The sequence below is a fragment of the Bos taurus genome, chromosome 7, assembly GCF_002263795.3.
Source record: "Bos taurus isolate L1 Dominette 01449 registration number 42190680 breed Hereford chromosome 7, ARS-UCD2.0, whole genome shotgun sequence".
In the NCBI taxonomy this organism is placed as follows: domain Eukaryota; kingdom Metazoa; phylum Chordata; class Mammalia; order Artiodactyla; family Bovidae; genus Bos; species Bos taurus.
The window spans coordinates 60,652,013-60,674,272 of record NC_037334.1 but is presented as its reverse complement, the minus strand read 5'-3'; the positions used below and the strand labels follow the sequence as shown (position 1 = coordinate 60,674,272).

General features: G+C 44.5%; 1 protein-coding gene and 1 long non-coding RNA gene across 17 annotated transcripts in view; one reads left to right on the top strand and one right to left on the bottom strand.

The window, feature by feature from the left end:
• The window catches only part of AFAP1L1 (actin filament associated protein 1 like 1), a 76,337-nt gene extending 66,798 nt beyond the window's left edge, over positions 1-9,539 (bottom strand). For 2 of the 3 annotated variants that reach the window (XM_024994081.2, XM_059888067.1), the window contains exon 1: positions 9,395-9,539. In XM_024994081.2, coding sequence (XP_024849849.1) covers positions 9,395-9,410 — 16 coding nt within the window. In that variant the 5' untranslated portion in view covers positions 9,411-9,539. The remainder of the gene's footprint in view (positions 1-9,394) is intronic. The other variant, NM_001100334.2, reaches the window with a different exon arrangement.
• The window catches only part of LOC101903540 (uncharacterized), a 119,158-nt gene that overhangs the window by 69,329 nt on the left and 27,569 nt on the right, over positions 1-22,260 (top strand). For 11 of the 14 annotated variants that reach the window (XR_009495295.1, XR_009495296.1, XR_009495297.1 and 8 more), the window contains 5 exons: positions 6,166-6,282; positions 8,701-8,769; positions 16,107-16,191; positions 17,082-17,197; positions 19,440-19,611. This is a non-coding gene — a long non-coding RNA (uncharacterized lncRNA). Of the gene's footprint in view, positions 1-6,165; positions 6,283-6,633; positions 7,387-8,700; positions 8,770-16,106; positions 16,192-17,081; positions 17,198-19,439; positions 19,612-22,260 lie in introns of all 14 variants that reach the window. The other 3 variants (XR_009495294.1, XR_009495299.1, XR_009495303.1) reach the window with 3 other exon arrangements.

The following is a 22,260-nucleotide window of genomic DNA, read 5'->3' as shown; positions in this document are numbered from 1 at the left end:
ATGATGTGCTCACTCACCTAGACATCCTGGAATGTGAAGTCAAGTGGGCCTTAGGAAGCATCACTATGAACAAAGCTGGTGGGGGTGATGGAATTCCAGTTGATCTATTTCAAATCCTAAAAGATGATGTTGAGAAAGTGCTGCACTCAACATGCCAGCAAATTTGGAAATCTCAGCAGTGGTCATAGGACTGGAAAAGGTCAGTTTTCATTCCAATCCCAAAGAAAGACAATGCCAAAGAATGTTCAAACTACCCCACAATTGCACTCATCTCACACGCTTGCAAAGTAATGCTCAAAATTCTCCAAGCCAGCCTTCAATAGTACATGAACGGTGAGCTTCCAGATGTTCAAGCTGGATTTAGAAAAGGCAGAGGAACCAGAAATCAAATTGCCAACATCCACTGGATCATTGAAAAAGCAAGAGAGTTCCAGAGAAATACCTACTTCTGCTTTATTGACTATGCCAAAGCCTTTGACTGTGTGGATCACAACAGACTGTGGAAAACTCTTAAAAGAGATGGGAATACCAGACTACCTTACCTGCCTCTTGAGAAATTTGTATACAGGCCAAGAAGCAACAGTTAGAACTGGACATGGTTCTAACAGACTGGTTCCAAATAGGGAAAAGAGTATGTCAGGGCTATAGATTGTTACCCAATTTATTTAACTTATATGCAGAATACATCACGTGAAATGCTGGGCTGGATGAAGCACAAGTTGGAATCAAGACTGCTGGGAGAAATATCAATAACGTCAGATACGCAGATGACACCACGCTTATGGCAGAAAGCGAAGAAGAACTAAAGAGCCTCTTCATTTAAGTGAAAGAGGAGAGTGAAAAAGTAGGCTTAAAATTCAACATTAGAAAACTAAGATCATGGTATCTGGTCCCATCACTTCATGGCAAATAGATGGGGAAACAATGGAAACAGTGAGAGACTTTATTTTCTTGGGCTCCAAAATCCCTGCAGATGGTGACTGCAGCCATAAAATTAAGACACTTGTTCCTTGGAAGAAAAGCTATGTCCAACCTAGACAGCATATTAAAAAGCAGAGACATTACTCTGCCAACAAAGGTCCGTCTAGTCAAAGCTATGGTTTTTCCAGTAGTCATGTATGGATGGATGTGAGTTGGACTATAAAGAAAGCTGAGTGCCAAAGAATTGATGCTTTTGAACTGTGTTGTTGGAGAAGACTCTTGAGAGTCCCTTGGACTGTAAGGAGATCCAACCAGTTAATCCGAAAGGAAATCAGTCCTGAATATTCATTAGAAGGACTGATGCTGAAGCTGAAATTCTAGTACTTTGGCCACCTGATGCAAAGAACTGACTCATTGGAAAAGACTCTGATGCTGGGAAAGATTGAAGATGGGAGGAGAAGGGGATGACAGAGGATGAGATGGTTGGATGGCATTACTGACTCAATGGACATGAGTTTGAGTAAGCTCTGGAAGCTGGTGATGGAGAGGGAAGCCTGGAGTGCTGCAGTCCATGGGGTCGCAAATAGTCAGACACTTCTGAGCAATTGAACTGAACTGTGAAGATGGTAACCAGTGAAAAGTACAGAGTGCTAGGGTTAGCTGTAATGGGGATGTAGTGTGGGAGACAGGGAAAGATTGTTTTGAGGAAGTAATATTTGAGCAGATTGCTGGGGATGAGAAGGAAGGAGTTAACCAGGTAAAGGTACAAAGGCCATTGTGAGGAGAGTCCACAGTAAGACAGGGGCAGGAGCCCAAAGGGAGCTGGTAAAAGGCAGGGTGGTCCTTGAGGCCACACCATGATTGTAGTCTGTATTTTAAGAACAGTGAGAAACCACTAAGCAGTTTAAGCACAATCAGATCTATAGATTTAAGTAACTGTCTTTAATCCATATTTTATCCACGAGCATAGATAATTCATAAGTCCCATTAAAAGCTATGATAGATATACATTTGAATAAAAGATGAATAAAAAGTAAAATATATACATCTACAAGTTCTTTTCTCTATAGTTTTCAAAAGGGCCATGCCTATGGAAACCTCTTGAGTGACAGTTGTTCTAATTTACTACTGTGGTCCCCATAGGAGCCATTCTAGGACTCCCCAGTCTGTGTCCACTCAGCCTCTGCTTCATTATGTCTCTGGGCACCTCTTACTCTGTCACTGAATAGCTCTTTTCATTTGTTTGCTTCTTCCAGATTGTGCCCCAGTTAGTCTCTGTTTAACCTCTTGTATAGCCTTCTGAAGAGTCTTTCTAATACTCTTCTACAGGACAGCTAGTTTGAGAAATGATCGCATATCCCCCCCTTCAAATTTAGTTTTATTCACAAACAGCCCCATTTCCTTCAATAACTCCTCACATTGTTGTGTTTTTAATAGAAAAAAAGAGAAACAGGAAGGGTGATTTGATTTGGTGGTGAATAAGATGAGTTCACAATTGGGTCACTTGGAGGATGAGTTGACTTCCAAATGGAAATATACCAAAAGCAGGAGTCAGTGCAGGAGTGGAGCTCGACTCATAGCTGAAGATAGACACTGAGAGCAGCCCTCAAAAGAGGCTTGGTTGTCTGTAGCAGTAATGTAAAGATGAGGCAAGAGTCATCATGCAAGAAAAATTGAGCTAGAGAAAAAGATGGGAAATAACAATTAATAAGGGCTTCCCTTGTGGCTCAGCAGTAAAGAATCTGCCTCCAATGCAGGAGACGAAGGAAACATGGATTTGATCCTTGGACTGGGAAGATCCCCTGTAGGAGGGAATGACAATCCACTCCAGTATTTTTGCCTGGAGAATCTCCATGGACAGAGGAGCCTGGCAGGTCACAGTTCATTGAGTCACAAAGAGTCAGACACGACTGAAGTGACTGAGTACGCATGCAAGCACCTATCATGGGCCAGGCACTGGTTGCTGGGCAAATATTACCACATTGCTGCTGCTGCTGCTAAGTCGCTTCAGTCGTGTCCGACTCTGTGCGACCCCACAGACGGCAGCCCACCAGGCTCCCCCGTCCCTGGGATTCTCCAGGCAAGAACACTGGAGTGGGTTGCCATTTCCTTCTCCAATGCATGAAAGTGAAAAGTGAAAGTGAAGTCGCTCAGTCATGTCCGACTCTAGCGACCCCATGGACTGCGCCTACCGGGCTCCTCCGTCCATGGGATTTTCCAGGCAAAAGTACTGGAGTGGGGTGCCATTGCCTTCTCTGATTACCACACTGCAGTTTCCTAATCCTGGGTGTCATTCTTCCTGCTTTGCAGCTAAAGGAACAAGACTTAGCTGGGTCACTTGCCTTAGAGCAAGAGAAGCCCTGAGGCTATGAGCACCTATAACAGTGGGATTGGAGGCCGTGGGGAAGGAGAGACAGAAAAGACTTCTGGCAGATGGATGGAGCAGTGGTTATTTAACATAGGTTTATCTGATTCCAAAATCCATGCTTTCTCCATCTTTGCAAATAGGAGAATCCATTTAGAAAAGAGCTGCAGAGAAGCCCAGGAGATGGGAATAAGAAGAGGTGAAAAATTAGACAAAATAGAAGCTGCTTGCGACTCTTAGGAGTGGGCTTTCATCAGAAGGTGTGATTGGAAGTAAGACTGCAAGGAGGGAAGGAAGTGTATGGGGAGAAAGAGGAGACTGTGGTGGTGGGGTTTTATTTTTCTGTTCAATTGCAAGGTTTTTTTTAGAAGGGTAAGATGGGTATGAGGAGCTAATGGTATCCCAAAACAGTTATTTTTCTGAACCTAAGATCAGAATGAAATAATGATAAGCTCTTGGCAGAGATTGGACAGGGAGGGCTTACTTGGCAGGGTACTCACTCATGTGAGCAGTAGAGTTTGAAACTGATATTTGAGGGAGAGGCAGAAAAAACTCTGAGTGGGACAAGGAAATGGAAGTGGTGCCCAGTGACCAACAGAGGCCTCTACAGAGAATAGGGTAAGGTTAAATCCTATGCATACACCCAGTGCAGAGTGTGGCTAAAATCCAAGTAATTATATTTGATAAATGTAATATCTGTCATTTACTGAGTGCTTCCTAAGTGCTAGCTTACATGCATCACCTTTCCCCACAACACTCCAAATGAAACTGGTATTCAGAGAAACTAAGTAATTTACCCAGTTCATACAAGATCATACAGCTAGAAAGCTGTGGTCAAGACATAAGTTTGTCCATTCCCTGAACCATTCAGCTGTACTGAGTCTCCAGGCTAACAAAGATGACTTTATGGAACATGTTTGGAAGAAAACATGGGTGTGTACTCCTTTCAGAAGAACAGTAATTGATAGGAGTAGAAAATGAACTCAGATGTCAGGGAAGAGGTATGGGAATTCACAGCCTGGGGGACAGAAATTGGGCAGTGAGTCACAGAGGGGACATGGAGGGGAGCTCATTGTAGGAATGGCTATGGGCTGCTTGGCCAATGGAAGCCACAGATAGGGAAGATGTGACTTTCCTAGTACAGATGTCAAAGCTGGTCCACCAGAGGCAAGACAAGATTGGGTTCTTCTAGCATCTCCTGAATGATAAAAATCTCATTTAATGGGATAGGGTGCTCAGGGCCGGTGCACTGGGATGACCCTGAGGGATGGGCTGGGGAGGGAGGTGGGAGTGGGGTTCAGGATGGGGAACACATGTACACCCATGGCTGATTCACGTCAATGTATGGCAAAAACCACTACAATACTGTTAAGTAATTAGGCTCCAATTAAATTAATTTTAAAAATCTCATTGAATGAAAAGCAGAGCTTCAGATTATGTCTTAAATTATAATCTCCCAGAGAATATATATAATTCAGCAAAAGAAACTCCCATCTTGGGTTGAATGCAACTAGTTGAAAAAGAACTAGTTGTGAAGTAGAAAGGAAGGGAACTTTGGTAAAATTGATTGCTTCGTATGAGCTAGGCATATCAGAACCGTGGGCATTAAGAAGGGAATGAGGGAGAATTTAGACCAAAGACTTAAGCAAAGATGGCTTGAGAACACTACAAAGTTCACAAAAGCAAAATTGTGAAGATACAACTGTAGTCAGTAGGTATGAATAATAGCATAAATAAGAGAAAATAGACATGTTGACCTATAAATATTTAGTCACTCAGAAACACTTGTCAGGTGGTTCTGTTATTGCATGTCAGAGATGGAGTTTCAAGAGACAAGGACCATGAAAGAGCTCCAGGATAGAGAGATTATGACATAGCCCCTGTCTTTGAGTTGTATACAAAGTTGTCTAGCCCAGTTCTTAAAAGAGAGTAGGAACTCAAAAGTGTCCTCAGAGTCAGACCAGCTTGGGGCCAATAGAATTTTATTATGTTAAATGTGATTTAAAAAACACAGTTATTACTGTAACTAGTGTTTATTGAATGGGACTCATATGGTAGGCATTGTCTGAAGTATTTTCCATACATTTAATGACAACCCCATGAAGTAGGTATCATCAGTATTTTATCTTTATATTTTATCTTTATGTGAGGATAAAGAGTTAAGTGATTGGTTCTGTAGAAGGTGGTGTCCATAGTCATTAGTCTATAGTGAAGGTGTTACTTTCACCAGTGGCTGATTCTCTTTGTATGATGTTCATGAATTGGGGAAGTCCTGCTGGAAGGAATTTCCTTATAATGTAAGGTAAGTCATTTCTGTGTCTGTTACTGCATCATATGAATCCTCCTTTACTCATGGGAAGACACATCCTGTTAGAAGAGAAATCCTACTGCTTAGGTTTGTTTTCATTCTTAAGTCAGTTGACTTTGATCCCGAGCTTTTATGCTGTAAGATCTGAATGGTATGGTGTGGTGTGATGGAGGTGTCTGGACCTGCGTTAAGAAGATGCGGTGTCCAAGCCCTGTTCTGTTCTAGGGCTTGGGCAGGTCACACGCCACTGTGGAGTCAGCCAGCAGCCAGTTTAAGATCAGGACTTAGATTCAAACCCAGCTCTGTCTCTCACATGATGAGTGACTGTACAAGCTAATGGCAGTGCCCTAATCCTGCTGTTACAGATTGAACTGTGCCCCTACCTCAGATCCATACACCAAAGTATGTAAATTCTAACCCCCGGTGTGACTGCATTTGGAGATAGGGCCTTTAAGGAGGTAATTCAGGTTAAATGAGGTCATAAAGGTGGGCCCTAATCCAATAGGACTGATGACCTTCTAGGAAGAGGAAGTGATACCAGCAATCTCTGTCTCTGTCTGTCTGTGCACAGGGAAGAGGCCATGTGAGGACAGAGTGGGAAGGCTGCCATATACAGGCCTGGATGAGAGGCTTCACCAGAAATCTACCCAGATGGCACCATGACCTTGGACTTCTAGCTTCCTTAACTGTAAGGAAATAAATCTGTTGTTTGAGCCACTGAATCTGTGGTATTTTGTTATGGCAGCCGTAGCTGACTAATACACTGCTAGACCTGCCTTCCTGTGAGGTAGGGATTAACAATGGTACCCAATCATAGCCCTGTCCCATTGCTTGTTCTAAGAGAAGCCATGAAAAGAGCTGAGCATGTTGCCTGGCTCGTGATAATACCCTGATGATTTCAGTTGTTACTGTTATTAATAGTGAAGTGTGGCTTCCTTCCCTGGGCATGACAGTCTTACTCCTCACATGGTAGGTATGAGGGTGAAATGAGACCTGTGATTCTTAAAACCTCCCTAACAACATTACTTTGCCAACAAAGGTCTGTCTAGTCAAGACTGTGGTTTTCCAGTGGTCATGTATGGATGTGAGAGTTGGGACTGTGAAGAAAGCTGAGCGCCGAAGAATTGATGCTTTTGAACTGTGGTGTTGGAGAAGACTCTTGAGAGTCCCTTGGACTGCAAGGAGATCCAACCAGTCCATTCTGAAGGAGATCAGTCCTAGGTGTTCTTTGGAAGGAATGATGCTAAAGGTGAAACTCCAATACTTTGGCCACCTCATGTGAAGAGTTGACTCATTGGAAAAGACTCTGATGCTGGGAGGGATTGGGGGCAGGAGGAGAAGGGGACGACAGAGGATGAGATGGCTGGATGGCATCACCGACTTGATGGACATGAGTCTGAGTGAACTCCGGGAGTTGGTGATGGACAGGGAGGCCTGGCGTGCTGCGATTCATGGGGTCGCAAAGAGTCGGACACGACTGAGCGACTGAACTGAACTGAACTGATGACAGAAGAGAGTGCTCACACCCTCCTGGGGATATGAGCACAGCAAATTTCCACCAGAATGATTTGTAAAGACTCACATTTTATCTTAAAAACCCACACAAATTTTGTATTCTAGTTCATATGCAGTTGTGTGTGCTTTAATTCCTACAGTTTTTGCAGTAATTTCTCAGGGTAGACCACTGAGTTTCTAGACAGATGACCTCGTCCTGTGTGTGTCATTCACTTCACTTGCATTTGAGGAGGCCTTTGCAAGTCACGAAGCACTGTTCTGATATGAGGATTTAGTGGTATGTATCTTTCAAAATCAGCATTACACCTGTTCAATTTGGGGTGCACTATAAAGTGTGCTTCATGTTGTTAGTGAACTACTCGAGCCACTGTTAGTGAGCACCGACTGTGTGCCAGGCAGTGCTGTCAGCTGGGTGGCTGCCCAGATCCACTTCCAGCCTTCCTGAAGCTTACATTCCGACAGGCTAGGTAGACACTGAACACGTAGTCAGATAACTGACTCTTAGAGGAATGGCACATCGTGACGAGAGCTATGAAGGAGAGAGAAAGTAGGCTAGGAAGGCCTGCAGCAGGGGAGAGAGGCAGAGCCCTAGAGCATTCTGAGTACTAACAGATTCCTGGGGAAGTCTGGCATCCTAGAAAGAGTGGTCTGGAAGCAGCCTTCTTTAGTGAGGTATCAGTTATTAAGCATTTTAAGCTGGTCTGTCAAAGGAGGGCATAGTCTGCTTTCTACAACTCTGGGTAGGCTAGGTATGGATTTTTGTACTGGGGATTTTGTACTGGGGACAGGGTGGTATTTAGTACCATGTGGGGTGTGATGGGGTGGAGGGCAGTGCTGTTTGCTTTAAACATACAGTGTGGGAGATGGGGATGGGGATGGGGGACATTAGAGGCACCTCTGCTGTCTTTTTCTCTCCCCGGCAAGTGTGTATGCTCTGTGCACACTTGTCCAGGAGTCAGTTAACAGGTAAGAACTGCTTTATAGATGAAGCCCCCCCATTTTCTGCCTGACTTTCCAACTCCTAATAGGAAAGGGTTGATGCAGCACTTGTGCTAGAGATGGTATGGGTGGGGAAGCTGTCCCCAGCACCTTGAATTGGAAGTCTGGGGTCCCCTGCAGCCCTCTGAACTCTGGCTGTACCCGTAAGAGGAGTGCGGGGAGGTTACCATGACACCTGCCCCCAGTGCCCTTCCTCATTGCTTCCACACCCCTGGCCACTCCTTTTTTCCCCTTGGAGGTCTCAGTGCAGCAAACAGGCAGATGGGGGAAGCGTGTAAGATTATGTAGGGAAGGGGAGGAATTTTCCACTAATAATAATAACAACAGCAGCAAGAATAATGATACTTGTCATGTTGGCAGCACTTGCCAGTTTACCAAGTGCATTCACACTTGTGGTCTCCTCAGTTTCCAGAGGTTGGGCATTGTGACACTGGTGTTCTGGTTCCCAGCCTTTGTCACTGCCCCCATGTTCAAGCAAGCTACTTTTTTTTTTTAACAGCTACAAGCCCATTGAGGTGTCCAGGCCTTTATTTAAGCATAGCTTCCCATGAATGCGCCCCCCACAAATGCTCTCTCTATGCTCCTGTTGCAGTTTGAACAAGCACCCCCACCACGTCTGTGAAACTTTCTTAAATACTCTTCAACTCTTCAAACTGTCCAGGTAAGAAGAGGTCTCAGAGACAATCCAGTTCAACCTTGTCACTAGCCCAGAGAGAGAGGGTGGGCTAAGGTCACAGGGCTTATCAGGCTCAGAGCCAGGGCTGGGACACCCATGCAGGCACCCACAGGCACTCCTGCAGCTCCTCCTCCCGACACCCTGGGTCGATGCACACACTTCTGTCTCCTGGGGCTTTTCAGCGTGTGAACAGTAGGGGCTTAACCCGCCCTGTTGTTTTCAAGAGTGTGACTTGTTAACTCTATTCTACCCTTGGTGGAGGGGGTTGGGATGGGGTGAGAGGAGCTTCTCTTCCTCAGGAGTCCTTTTCGGGATCTTTCATGAAGTTAAGGCTCCGAGTGTATGAAAACTCTGGTTTCACACACTGGAGGCAACTCAAGTCCGGGACAGGAGTCCCCCTAGCACACCCCTAGCAGCCCAGGCACAGGAGGCACCTGTCCACACAGCGCCGGGTCTTCGGCCCCCAGCTTCTCCCTTCCTCCTCGCCCCCACACTCCTCGGCCGGCCCAACCCGCTAGTCTCTGCCTCCTCCTCTCTGGCTTTTAGATCGCGCGGTTCTCCCCTTACCGCCCTGCAAAGCAACAAGTGTGGGTGCCGCGTTTCTTCTTACCCCGGCCTCGGTCCATGGCGCCGGCGATAGGGCAGCAGGGCGCGGTGCCTCCGGCGGGCCTGGCAGCAGTCGGCGCGGCACTCTGCAGTCCGGCCCCGGCCCCGCGGGAGCGCCCTCCGCGCGTCCCCTCCCCCGACAGGATGCTCGCCCGGCGCCCCCGCCCGCCCGCGCCCGCCCCTGCGCTCGGCTCCCGGAATAGACCCGGAGCCCGCCTGGCCCCCTGGGCCTCGGGTGTCCCTCATCCCCACACACCCTTGCCACGCCCTGCTTTTCACAAGTCCTGGCGCCCCTCTGTGGAGGGGCTACTAGAGGACCCACATGCCGGTTCACGCTTCCTTTCATGCCCGTACCCGCGTGCATCGCACCCCTGCCCAGACCGAGGCACTATTGAGCTCTGCTTGCATTCCGCTAGTGACGAGAAGCTTACTACCGCACTTCTAGCCGGGTCCATTTTCAGATTGTCCAAACTGTTAGAATCTGTTTTTCAACAGTAGAGTCAAAAATCTCTGCCTGCTGCGGCCACACATTTCGTGTCTTTGGGTTTATCTTCTTCATTAAACATGTCTTTCCTGAGCACCTTCTAGAGCCAGACAGGGGACCAGACACTATGCCAATAATGGTGTAAAAGAGGAGTGAAATAATAAAGATCTTTTAAAAATGACCTAGGAAAAGGAGAGAAAGGATTGCTAAAAGGTGGGCAGTGGCTTGGGACACATCAAACTTTTGAGGTCCCCAGTGTACTGAATCTTAAAGAAAGCCAACATGGAGTGTTAAAAACTGTGGAAATGAACACATTTTTAGCATAGAAGGGCAATGCGATGTTAAGTGTGCTCTTCCTTAAATAATTACAGGATGTAGAGAAATATTGCTATGACCAGCAGCAGCAGTGTGGTCAGGAATGGGATTTAAGTTTAAAGCTGTGTGAAGAATGTCAGCATCTTTCGTCCTGTTAGTGTGTCTCTGTGAAAGTAGGTCCAAACCGATTATGGTGATATGTCTAAGGCCAAAAGTGAACTCAAGGCTTAATTCTTCTTCTAAACACTTCTCCTCCCCAAGATAGGCCAGACCACAGTTTGAAGTTTTGGCTAGGCCACTCCTTTACATAGAACATTCTAGCATTGGGACCATCTTGTGCAAAGGCTCAAGGAAGGACCTGGGAAAGACCATCCTGCCTTTTCCTGGACTGGGAATATTTCCTCCATTCCCAAGTTGAAATTAGTGCCCTTGCTTCACCAAATTGCATCAGTAGTTTGTTTAATATATCTGTGTGTGAGCCCAGAGGAAATATGGTGTAGTGGAAAAACAATGGGATTGAAGCCTGAAAACTTGTGTTTGAGCTCTTACTCTGCTGCTTACGAAATGTGTAACTTTAAGCCTATGAAGCTTGCTTGCTCATCTGTGCTATGGGAAAACTCATACTGACCTTGCAAGGTTTTGGGGAGGGCAAATGACATGATGGTACAAACCCACTTTGTAAACCAAATATAGCTATAAAAATGTGAGCCATTATTATTTTCCAAGTTCCTCTTTGTTCTTGCCCACTTTTCCAGTTTGAAAAGGTCAGTTTAAATTCTAAAGCAGACAACCAACAATTTATAAGTGAATTAACTTCTAAAAGTTCACTGTTTTAATTCTGAAACACTTGAAAACAAGGCTATAAATTGTAGTTAAGTTCTCAGTCTAGCTCATTTACTACTTTAAAAAACACAGTATTTCATTTGAAGTAAATTTTAAAAATGTATAAAATGCAACTATTGCAGGAACAGATGGAGGGCTTAGAAGCTTTAAGAAATTTTTAGACTGGCAGTTTATCAGAGAATTGGAACAGAAGAATAAAAGCTAAAGGGAATTTATATGCACCTATGAAATGGTATATGGAATGAGATTAACTGAGCTAGGAAAGATGTAAAATGGGAAATGTGGGCTAGGAAAGATGTAAAAATGGGGTCTAGGAAAAATGTAAAAATGGGAAAACATAGTCTGTGCAGTTTTCCTAAAGATTAACAGTAAGGAAGTAGCTGTGAAGATGTAGTGGTTCTGGTTTAATAATTACCCACAGTGCCCACTAGGTGGCACTGTTGACTAAATTGACTACAGCTTGGTTGCTGGCTGTTTGTGGCTTTAGAACAAGGAATAACTACATATCTTTTCTGTACTTTTTCTTTACATAGGCCCATAGACACCATTAAAAACTACCCCTACTTTTGATTAGTCTACCTAGGAATATTTGTTGCATTCTGTGCCAGTTTCTATTGGGAGAACTACTTCCCTGTGGCTCAGACGGTAAAGCTCTGCTTGCAATGCAGGAGGCCCAGGTTCGATCCCTAGGCCAGAAAGATCCCCTGCAGGAGGATATGGCAACCCACGCCAGTACTCTTGCCTGGAAAATTCCATGGATGGAGGAGCTTGGTGGGCTATAGTCCATGGGGTCGCAAAGAGTCGGAGACGACTGAGTGACTTCACTTTCAATGCTAAGTAGAAATGATCTCCATCCTTTATGAGTTTCCAATCTAGTAGAGGAGGTAAATATGCATAAAATAATTTAATTAAAAATTATTATGTGATAAGTACCAGAGGAAATATAAAGTGCTCTTGGAATTCAGTAAGATGAAGCAGGAATTTCTTACTGATCATGGAGACAATAGTGGATGACAGACACGTGGGTGAGCCTGTAATGAGGAGATAACGTTACAGACAGAGAAAACAGTGAGAGCAAAGACATAGAGATAGAAAACTGCAGGATGTGTCTGCAAAGCAGTTTGGCTTGGCCAGATTATAGGGTATCGGGTGGGCGGTGCTGGAATGGGGATGGAGGTTGTGGGTGCCTTTGCCTGGTTTTCTCCTCCCCTTCCCCCTTCCCTGTGTGAATGCAGTTCTCTGGAAAGGATTTTTAGGATCTGCCTCATATATTCCCTTTTCTTATTGCTGTAGTAATTCCCTTTTCTTATTGCTGTAGTAAGTTTTCCAGGTTTGCCTGGTGCTTGTCTAAAGAAGTCTGTGTGAAGAGTTCTAGCTCTGTAAAAAGATATCAAATTTGGTCCCACTGAACAATTCCAGGAAAAAAGCTTTCAGCTCCCACATGCTCTTAGTCTTGTGAAAACAACTGATAATCCCCATTCTCATTCTTAGCTTATCAGGTGGAACTGGGAAGCCCAAGGAAAGAAAAATTTAGAGGCTAAATGTTCTTTGTCCCAGTGAGAGAAACATACTTTAGCCTTTTAATCTGTCACTTTGCCTCTAGGTCTGCTTCCATCATGGCTACCACAGCGACCATTCCATGGTTCTAGTCAGATCCTCCTTAAAAGTATTTGATGGCTTTCCTTTGCTGTCAGTGCAGAGTTCAGATTCCGCATTATAGTATCTGCGGTACGTTCCTCTCTTAGCTCCAGCCTGCCATTCCACAGAGTAGTGATCTCAGGAGACCCTGGGAAAAGTAAGAAAAACCACCAATTGGGGTTCAGATCTGGATTCTTGAACTGACTCTGTTACTATGTTACTCTCAGTTCTTCCATTGGGTCAGTTCAGTTCAGTCTCTCAGTCCTGTCTGACTCTCTGCAACCCCATGAATCGCAGCACGCCAGGCCTCCCTGTCCATCACCAACTCCCGGAGTTCACTCAGACTCACGTCCATCGAGTCAGTGATGCCATCCAGCCATCTCATCCTCTGTCGTCCCCTTCTCCTCCTGCCCCCAATCTCTCCCAGCATCAGAGTCTTTTCCAATGAGTCAACTCTTTGCATGAGGTGGCCAAAGTACTGGAGTTTCAGCTTTAGCATCATTCCTTCCAAAGAAATCCCAGGGCTGATCTCCTTCAGAATGGACTGATTGGATCTCCTTGCTGTCCAAGGGACTCTCAAGAGTCTTCTCCAACACCACAGTTCAAAAGCATCAATTCTTCAGCGCTCAGCCTTCTTCACAGTCCAACTCTCACATCCATACATGACCACAGGAAAAACCATAGCCTTGACTAGACGAACCTTTGTTGGCAGAGAAATATCTCTGCTTTTGAGTATGCTATCTAGGTTGGTCATAACTTTTCTTCCAAGGAGTAAGCGTCTTTTAATTTCATGGCTGCAGTCACCATCTGCAGTGATTTTGGAGCCCAGAAAAATAAAGTCTGACACTGTTTCCACTGTTTCCCCATCTATTTCCCATGAAGTGATGGGACCGGATGCCATGATCTTCGTTTTCTGAATGTTGAGCTTTAAGCCAACTTTTTCACTCTCCACTTTCACTTTCATCAAGAGGCTTTTAGTTCCTCTTCACTTTCTGCCATAAGGGTGGTGTCATCTGCATATCTGAGGTTATTGATATTTCTCCCGTCATCAGTGTTTAAATTCCTACTTCTCTCTTTACCTCTTCTTGGCCCCCTAGACTGCAAGCACTATGCGAGTGGGTGTTGTGTCTTACTTGTTGCTAGATCCCTACAGCCTAGCACAGTGTCTGGAAACTATTAAGTGGTAGCAAGTATTGTTGGGTGTCAGTGAATAAATGCTCTAGGACTCAGGAGGTTTCTATTAATGCAGGTGTCTTGGGGCGTGATCTCCTTTATCCTCTGAGATTGTTTATTTGCTTATTTATTTGTAGAGGAAAATGAGATAGCAGTGATGTGTTCTGGGAGCATTGCCTCTCTGCTTCCCTTCCCACTGCCTGCCACTATGGACGTGCAGCCCAATCCATGGGGCTTCTCATTGGCTCAGGGCCCCACTCCCAAACTCATTTGTGCAGGGTGAGCCCCAGAGCCCCTTGCTTGAGTGTCTGCCCAGTGCTGGTCGCTGGATGAAAACCTCTCTTGTTCCACTCAGCACAATGTCACCATTATAGCCCCTATCCAGGGAAATGACACATGGCTGTTGGTCCACCCTGGGCCCCAGAAAGCAGATAGAGGTCTGAGTGGTGGCTACCGGGGAAGGAGAGTTTCATGGCTGGATGAACACCTCTTCTTTTGTTGCACTTTCTGGTTTTTGTTCCAAGGCACCAGGCTCCTACCTGCACCCAGGCCACAGGTTTGGTGTCAGCTGTCACAGAGCCCAGAGCACTGTTGTGTCGCTGGAAAAGGAGCGTTTGTTCTTGTGCCCCAGTGCTGCACATCCCCACCCCTAGGATTCCTTCAGGAAAAGAGCTCCTTAAGTGAGGCTCACAGGCAGAAGTACCCTCAGGACCAGTCAGGGGAGGTGTGTATGTGAGCCGACCAGCTGGAAAAGCAGAGCACGCTTGTTCCATCTGAATGCCAGGAGCCAGCAACTCAGTGCAGTGTGGCCAGCTCTTCAGACTTTTCAAGAAAACCCAGGAATCCAGATTTCAGCTTTTGATTTTAAAATGTTGGTAAATAAGTCCAATTGTTTTAAAACATTGGAGGGGCCAACTAAAATACCCCTGTGGGCTTAAAAGTGGCATACAGGAACCCTGAGAAAAACTGTGGGCCCATGAAGACTTCTAGAGAGTCTGTCCAGCTGGTGCCTCTACCTGGGGGCCAAGGTGATGCCCATCCTTTAACCCTGCAGCAGGGACTAGCTCTCTTTTGAAAGGGTGCACTGCCTTTTCCCTCTTCGTCTCTAGCATGCAGGCTGATGCCAGGGTACAGAGTGCAAAGTGCAAAGTGAATTTCTAAACCTTGGAACTAGAAGAACTTTAGAGCTGAGAGGAGCCCAGGACTTTAGCCAGGCTGGTCCCTTTGTTTGTCCAATGAGGACTGAAGCCAAAAGGGGAAGAAAGCTTGCCTGGAATCACAAAAGATCTCAGAGGCAGAATTGGGGAGTGGTGCCAAGGGCTTTAGACTTCTGTGACATACAGCTGTGAAACCTTGAATGAATTATGTATTAAGGGCTGTTTCCTCATCTGTAAAATGAGGATGAAAGTAGTACCCAGAGGATTAAGTGAAGTTTGTAAAGTGCTTAGTGTAAAAGTACAAGTTATTGTAATCAACGTGCATTTCCTCTGGAGACATTGTCAGACGCTTATGGAAATATTAAGGAACACTGAACTCTCAGCCGCACATCCAGGCTGCCCCCTGCAGGGAGTTTTGTGTAAGCCAGACCATTGGAAATGGGGTAAATTCTGCCAGCTTCCTCCTTCCCTGTGGGGACACCTGATACCCTCGGATACGAGGACTATGGCGCTTTCAGCTCCTGTTACCCACAGAATCTGAGAAGGGGTAGCAATTTGTAGTTATGTTTTTAAAAATTAAATAGTGCTGTTACTTTGTCAGAAGGACAGATTGCTTTCTTCTGATTCAAGTAGGCAAGACCTGAGTCTTGGGCACATTTCTTTTGTATGACAATAAAGTCTTTATCCAAAGGAGGGCTTTGGGAGCAAGAAGGCCTTTGGTCCAGGTCCTACAAGCACTTTTCATGAATGAGGCACATTTTGACTCCTCACAAGTGCTTCCCTAGTGAGTCACATGGCCTATCTCTTGTTCCTGCAGGAACCGATATAGGCACTACTGAAACTGGGATCGCGTGATTTCCCTAACACGGCAAAGCTGACGTTATTAATTCACTCTGGGAGTCAGTGTGTTTGTCACAACTCCTTTGATGCAAGTGATATAATAACAACTCAAACCAGCTAAAACCAGAAAAGGAATTAATAAATTATTAACTCAGAAGGTAACAGGATTTGAAAGGTGAAGTTGGATTTAAGATAAGCTCAGATTCAGGAACACAAAGCGGTTGCTACTTTCTTTCCATCTCCTGACTCCACCCTCCTCTGTTCAGTTTTCATCTTCCGGTGGTGTCTCAATCTGTGGCAAAGAAGGCCCCAAGGCTCGAGGTCTGCACACCTTTGCTGGTGGGAATTCAGGTAAGGGTAACGCACCTGATCTAAGAATGAGGGAGATGCTGAGAAACCCCTCTCCGCCGCCCTTGCAGCCAGGTACTGTGCCTGAAGCACATCATTCAGTCCTTACCATCTAATGAAATAAGTGCTGTTCCTCCTGTCTTGAAAGTCTCATTTCATGTGGTGTATTAGTTTGCTATTGTTGTTGTAACAACATACCACAGGCTGGGTGGCTTAAACAATGGAAATTTATTTTCTTCTGGTTCTGGAGGCTGGAAGTCCCCAAGCCAGGTGTCAGCAGTTACTCTCCTCTGAGGCTTCTCCCCTTGGCTTGCAGGTGGTGACCCTCCTGCTGCCTCATCACATGGTCTTTCCTCTGTGTACCTACATTCCTGGCATCTCTCCCTCTGTCCTAATCTCCTCTTCTTATAAGGACACCAGTCAGATTGGAATCTGGCCCATCCTCCTTCCTCATTTTGACTTGTCACCTCTTTCAAGGCTCTATCTCAAATACACCCATATTCTGGGGAACTGGGGGTGAGGGCTTCAACATATAAATTTCGGGGGGATACACTTGAGCCCATAACCCTCCAGGTAAATGGAGAGGCTGAGGTTCGTACTCAGGGAGGCTGAGTCTAGCCGTGGTGCTGTCATGTTCCTGCCACAGGTCACAGTGGTGCCCAAGTAGGCAAGTCTTCACAACGCAGAGCAGCAGAGAGAGGGATGGGTCCAGTGAAAACCGTAGCAAACAGGAAGTTCTTGGACATGATGTCCTGGGAACAGGCTTGTGGAATATGCGAGTTTTGGCTCCCTGAGGTGGGGTGGGGTTAACTCGGCCCTGCTTGATTGTCAGAGTACTTGTGTTTTCTTGTCCCTGAAGCATCTTCAGATTTTTTTTTCCTTTGGTTTCCTAGAGAACAGTCATCATGAAGAGACTGAGGGGATACATGTCTTTCCTCTGCTCTCACTTATGTCAAAGGGAACAATAATTTGCAAAGTGTGGAATTCAGGCTCGTGGTGAATATGTAAGGTAGGTTTAGATGTGACTCAGGCCAACATATTTGGAGAGTTATGAATTGATCTGAATTTGTATTAAAAGCATAAAGTTGGTCCTTATTTGATACTGATAAATAGAAAAGTCAGGAATGAATCAATTGAAAGAAAAGTATCACATAAATGCATTAAGTAAATATTAATAAATGATGAAAATTGTGGAGGTGGTGTTTGAGTGACTAAAATTTGGGAAACACTAGGACAGTTTCCCCCAAGGAGGAAACACTTCTGGACATGGGCATAGATGTCACCTCAATTTTTGACCTGATTCATCTGTACATTTGGCCCTCATTTACCGCAAGGACCCAGGCGCGACTGCAGGCCTTTGGTTTTTCTGCCTGTGCTCCTGTGCCAAAAATCACATCAGAGGCCAGGTGAAGAGGCATGTGGATGCTTGGGTGATAGAGGCCAGCCCTAGTCGTCACGGCTTCTGGATTTTATTTATTTAGTCTTGCTCTAGGGCTTCTGAATAGCTTGGCAGTGGCTCACAGCTCTGTACGTAAAAGCAGATGTTTATCACTATGTGATCAAGAGTTTTAGCAACTTGACATCTGATGTGGAATGAAGTATTTAAAATTTAATTACACATGGGGCATTAACAGAGTTGGCGTAACTCTGCAAACTCACTTCATAATTGCTGTGAATTTTAGCAGGGCTTTGTTGCCCTTGAATTCCAAGCCCTTCTTCTCCACATTTGGCTCTGTTCAGTGGCCAGCTGCAGCTGCTGACACCATCCACAGCCGGTCCTCGGGTTTCCGCACCAGGTGCCTCGTGAGGACGAACAGCTCTGGGCGCAGGAGAGCTGGCGGCTTGTCTTGTTCTGCTCAATGCTCAATGGGCCTGTCTCTGTGGCTGCAAAATGCAGCCATTGCCTTGTCTTTAAGCTCTAACCTTCTGTGATTTCTGTGGCCCCTATTTTGAGTTCTGCTTTGTTAAAGTAAGGTTGCCCTCCAGTGTCCAGAGAAGTCATGTGCACAGGGAAAGGGCTCCCTTCTAGAACTTCAGGAGGTCAGACACAAAATGTTGCCATCCCTCTCCAAAATAGAAAGATGGTTTAAAGCAGCGCTTCTCAAACTTCACTGTGTGTGTGACGCACCCGGCGGTCTTATTAAAATATGGGTTTGGATTGAGTAGGTTGGAGTGGAGCCTGAGATTCTGCATTTGTCACAAGCTCCCTGGTGACTCCAGTGCTGCTGGTTGGAGACCACACTTTGAGTAGCTAGACTTAGAACATTTCTGCCTGCTTCTGGTAGGTACAGCCACAGTGCAAGCCAGACGATCTTCACGTAGCCTGCGTGACTTAGAGGTGTCCTTCCAGGCCTGTTGCATATTCTGGTCTCTGCCTGCCCTCCAGCTCCCCTTCCTTTGCGTCTCTCCCTTGTATTTTAGTTCTACATACATCAAGCTCTTAGTCACCTCAGTGCCTTTACATACACTGCTCTCTGTGCCTAAAACGCTCCCATCCCCGCTTTTCCCTTGGGCACTTCGTTGTCATCCTTCAGTCAGAGCACTGCTCCTGTCTTCTTCCCTTTTTCTGTTCACTTGTTTACAGTCTTGTTTCCTCTTTAAGACTAGAGCTGCATGAAAGCTCACCCCGGACTTGTACACAGTTGCGTCCTTAGTGCTCCTGCCTCACAGCAGATGCTCCAGAAACAAATACTTTCTGAGTGTGTGTGTAGCCAGGGGGCAAGGAAACATTCTTGAGTTTCCTTTTATACATTTTAGCCACCTGTCTCAAGGGGCTGTGATGGGGGTGATACTTGGAGGAATCATAGAATGAGAAGTCAGGAAAGGAGCTCCTTTTAAGCCACATTTCATCATCATAGACATCAAAATGTGAAAAAAAGTTTATATCTTAGAATGGATATAATAAAGTAACGTTTCTTACTTATGTCACAAAAAGAACTTCACAGAACTTCTTGTAAGGTGCATTGTGATTCTCTGAGGGGAGAGAGTGACTGTGGTTGAAACCGTGTGATTGCTTAACCCAGAGGCCATTCCCCATCTGCCCTGTCTTTCTTCTTTACCAGCAGGGCATCAGCCTCCCACTATTGAGTCTGAAATGCAAAAAACAGATAGCAGCTGTTTTTGCTTCAAGGGCATGGGCCTGTTTTGTAGCTCTGCCAGCAGAGCCTGCAGAGAAGCCTACTGAGGACTTCTGGGAAGGTTTGTCTGCTTAAGAGAGACACACAGAGGGAAATTTCTGTCCTGTTTCTCAGTGTGATTGTGGGAGGACACAATGCCTGGCACCACAGCAGCCTCTTCTAAACCTGAGGAATCACACCTGAGGATGGTGGAACGGAGCAATGCCAAGAATCTGGGCGCCCAGCAGTATCACTGAGCTGCTGAATCGACTAGCCCTGCACCTGGGACCTCTTTCTAGTTGGCAAGGTAATGTGTTCTCATCGTTAAAGCCACTTTTAAGAAGGTACTTTTAAAAAAATACGTATTTATTTATTTAGCTGCATCAGTTCTTAGTTGCAGCATGCAGGATCTTCATTGTATCATCGGGGGATCTTTTGTTGTGGTGCACAGATTCTCTGGTTCTGGGGTGTGGGCTTTCGAGCATGTGGGTTCAATGCTTGCGGCACTCAGGCTTAGTTGTTCTGAGGCATATGGGATCTTACTTCCCCAATCAGGGATCAAACCTGCATCCCCTGCATTGCAGGGTGGATTCTTAACCACTGGACCATCAGGGACATCCCTAAGAAGGTACTCTTTACTTGCAACTGAAAGCATTCCTACCTGATAAGAGTGGTTGAACTGATTTCTTCAGTCAGAGAGGTAGGAATTGGCTCCTGGCACCACCACAGTTATTAAGCATCCTCTTTAATGCTGCTTCCTCCTCTATGAGATGCAGGTAAGAATAATGATACCTCTTGGGTTGTTAACAGAGGCTTAAATGAGATGATGGGCGGAAAGTCCTTAGCATAGAACTTGGCACATTTCATCAGCTATACTGCAATACAAAGTAAAAAGTTTAGTAATAAAAAAGAACTTGGCACACTCTTGGTACTTAATAATGAGGAACTATTACTATGATTATTAAATTGAAGTATAGTTGGTTTACAATATTGTGTTTTGGGTGTATAGCAAAGTTATTCAATTATATATATTATTTTTTATTCAGATTTTCATTATTGGTTATTACAAGGTATTAAAGTTGTTCCCTGTGTCATATAGTAAATCTTTGTTCCTTATCTATTTTATATAAAATATGTATCTATTAATCCCAGACTACTATTTTTCCCCCAACTCCCTTTCCCTTTTGATAAGCTTAGGTGTTTTTTAAAATTATATTTGTGAGTCTGTTTCTGTTCTGTAGATAGATTCATGTGTATTATTTTTTTATATTTCATGTATAAGTGATATAATATTTGTCTTTGAGTTCCTTCACATGTTGTGATATTCTCTAGGTCCCTCTGTGTTGCTACAATGGGCAACATTTCATTCTTTTTTATGACCGAGTAATATTCCATTGTGTTTATGTACCACATCTTTTTTATCCATTCCTCTGTCTACGGACATTTAGGTTGCCTCATGTCTCTAACTATTGTAAATGGTGCTGCAGTGAACACTGGGTGCATGTGCTTTTTTTGAATTATGGTTTTCTCTGGATATATGCCCAGGAGTGGGATTGCAGGATCATATGGTAATTCTACATTTAGTTTTTAAGGAACTTCCATACTGTTCTCTATCGTGACTGTGCCAATTAACATTTGCAGCAACAGTGTAAGAGGGTTCCATCTTCTCCATGCTCTCTCCAGTGTTTATTATTTATAGATTTTTTGATGATGGCCCTTCTGACTGGGGTTAGGTGGTATCTTGTAGTTTTGATTTGAATTTCTCTACTAATTAGTGATGTTGAACATCTTTTCATGTGTCTCTTGGCCATCTGTCTTTCTTCTTTAGAGAAATGCCTGTTTAGATCTTCTGCCCATTTTTTTGATTGGGTTGTTTTTATGCTGTTAAAGCCTCATGAGCAGTTTGTAAATTTTGGAGACTAATCCCTTGTTGGTCACACTATTTGCAAATATTTTCTCCCATTCTGTGAGTTGTCTTTTTGTTTTGTTTATGGTTTCCTTTGCTCTGCAAAAGCTTTTGAGTTTAATTAGGTCCCAGTTGTTTTTGTTTTTATTTCCATTAGTCTTGGAGATGGATTGAAAAAGATAGTGCTGCAATTTTTGTCAGTGAGTATTTGCCTATATTTTCTTCTAAGAGTTTTATACTGTCCAGTCTTACATTTAGGTCTTCAGTCTACTTTGAATTTATTTTTTCTGTATGATACTGAAGAGTATTGTGATTATTTATTTATTTTTCCCATGGAGCTGTCCAGTTTTCCCAGCACCATTTATTGAAGAGACTATCTTTCCTCCATTGTATAGTCTTGCTTCCTTTGTTGTGGATTAATTGACCAGGTATGCATGGTTTATTTTTGGGCTTTCTGTCTTGTTCCATTGATTTATATTTCTGTGGGGTTTTTTGGTACCAGTACCATACTGTTTGGGTTACTGTAGCTTTGTAGTATAGTCTGAAGTCCAGGCACCTGATTCCTCCCGCTCTATTTCCCTTTCTCAAGATTACATTGGCTATTGAGGGTCTTTTGTGTCTCCATATAAATTAAAAAATTTTCTAGTTCTGTAAAAAATGCCATTGGTAATTTGATAGGGATGACATTGAATCTGAGATTGCCTTGGATAGTACAGTCATTTTGACAATATTGATTCTTCCAATCTAAGAACATGGTATATCTTTCCATCTGTTTGTGTCTTTGATTTCTGTCATCAGTGTCTTATAGTACGAAGGTCTTTCATTTCCTTAGGTAGATTTATTTCTAGGTATTCTTTTTGAGGTGGTGATAAATGGGATTGTTTCCTTAATTTCTTTCTCATCTTTCATTGCTAGTGTATAGAAGTGTAACAGATTTCTGTGTATTAATTTTGTAACCTGCAGTTTTACCAAACTCATTGATGAGCTCCTGTAGTTTTCTGGTAACATCACTGGAATTTTCTGTGCATAGTATGCCATGTACAGACAGTG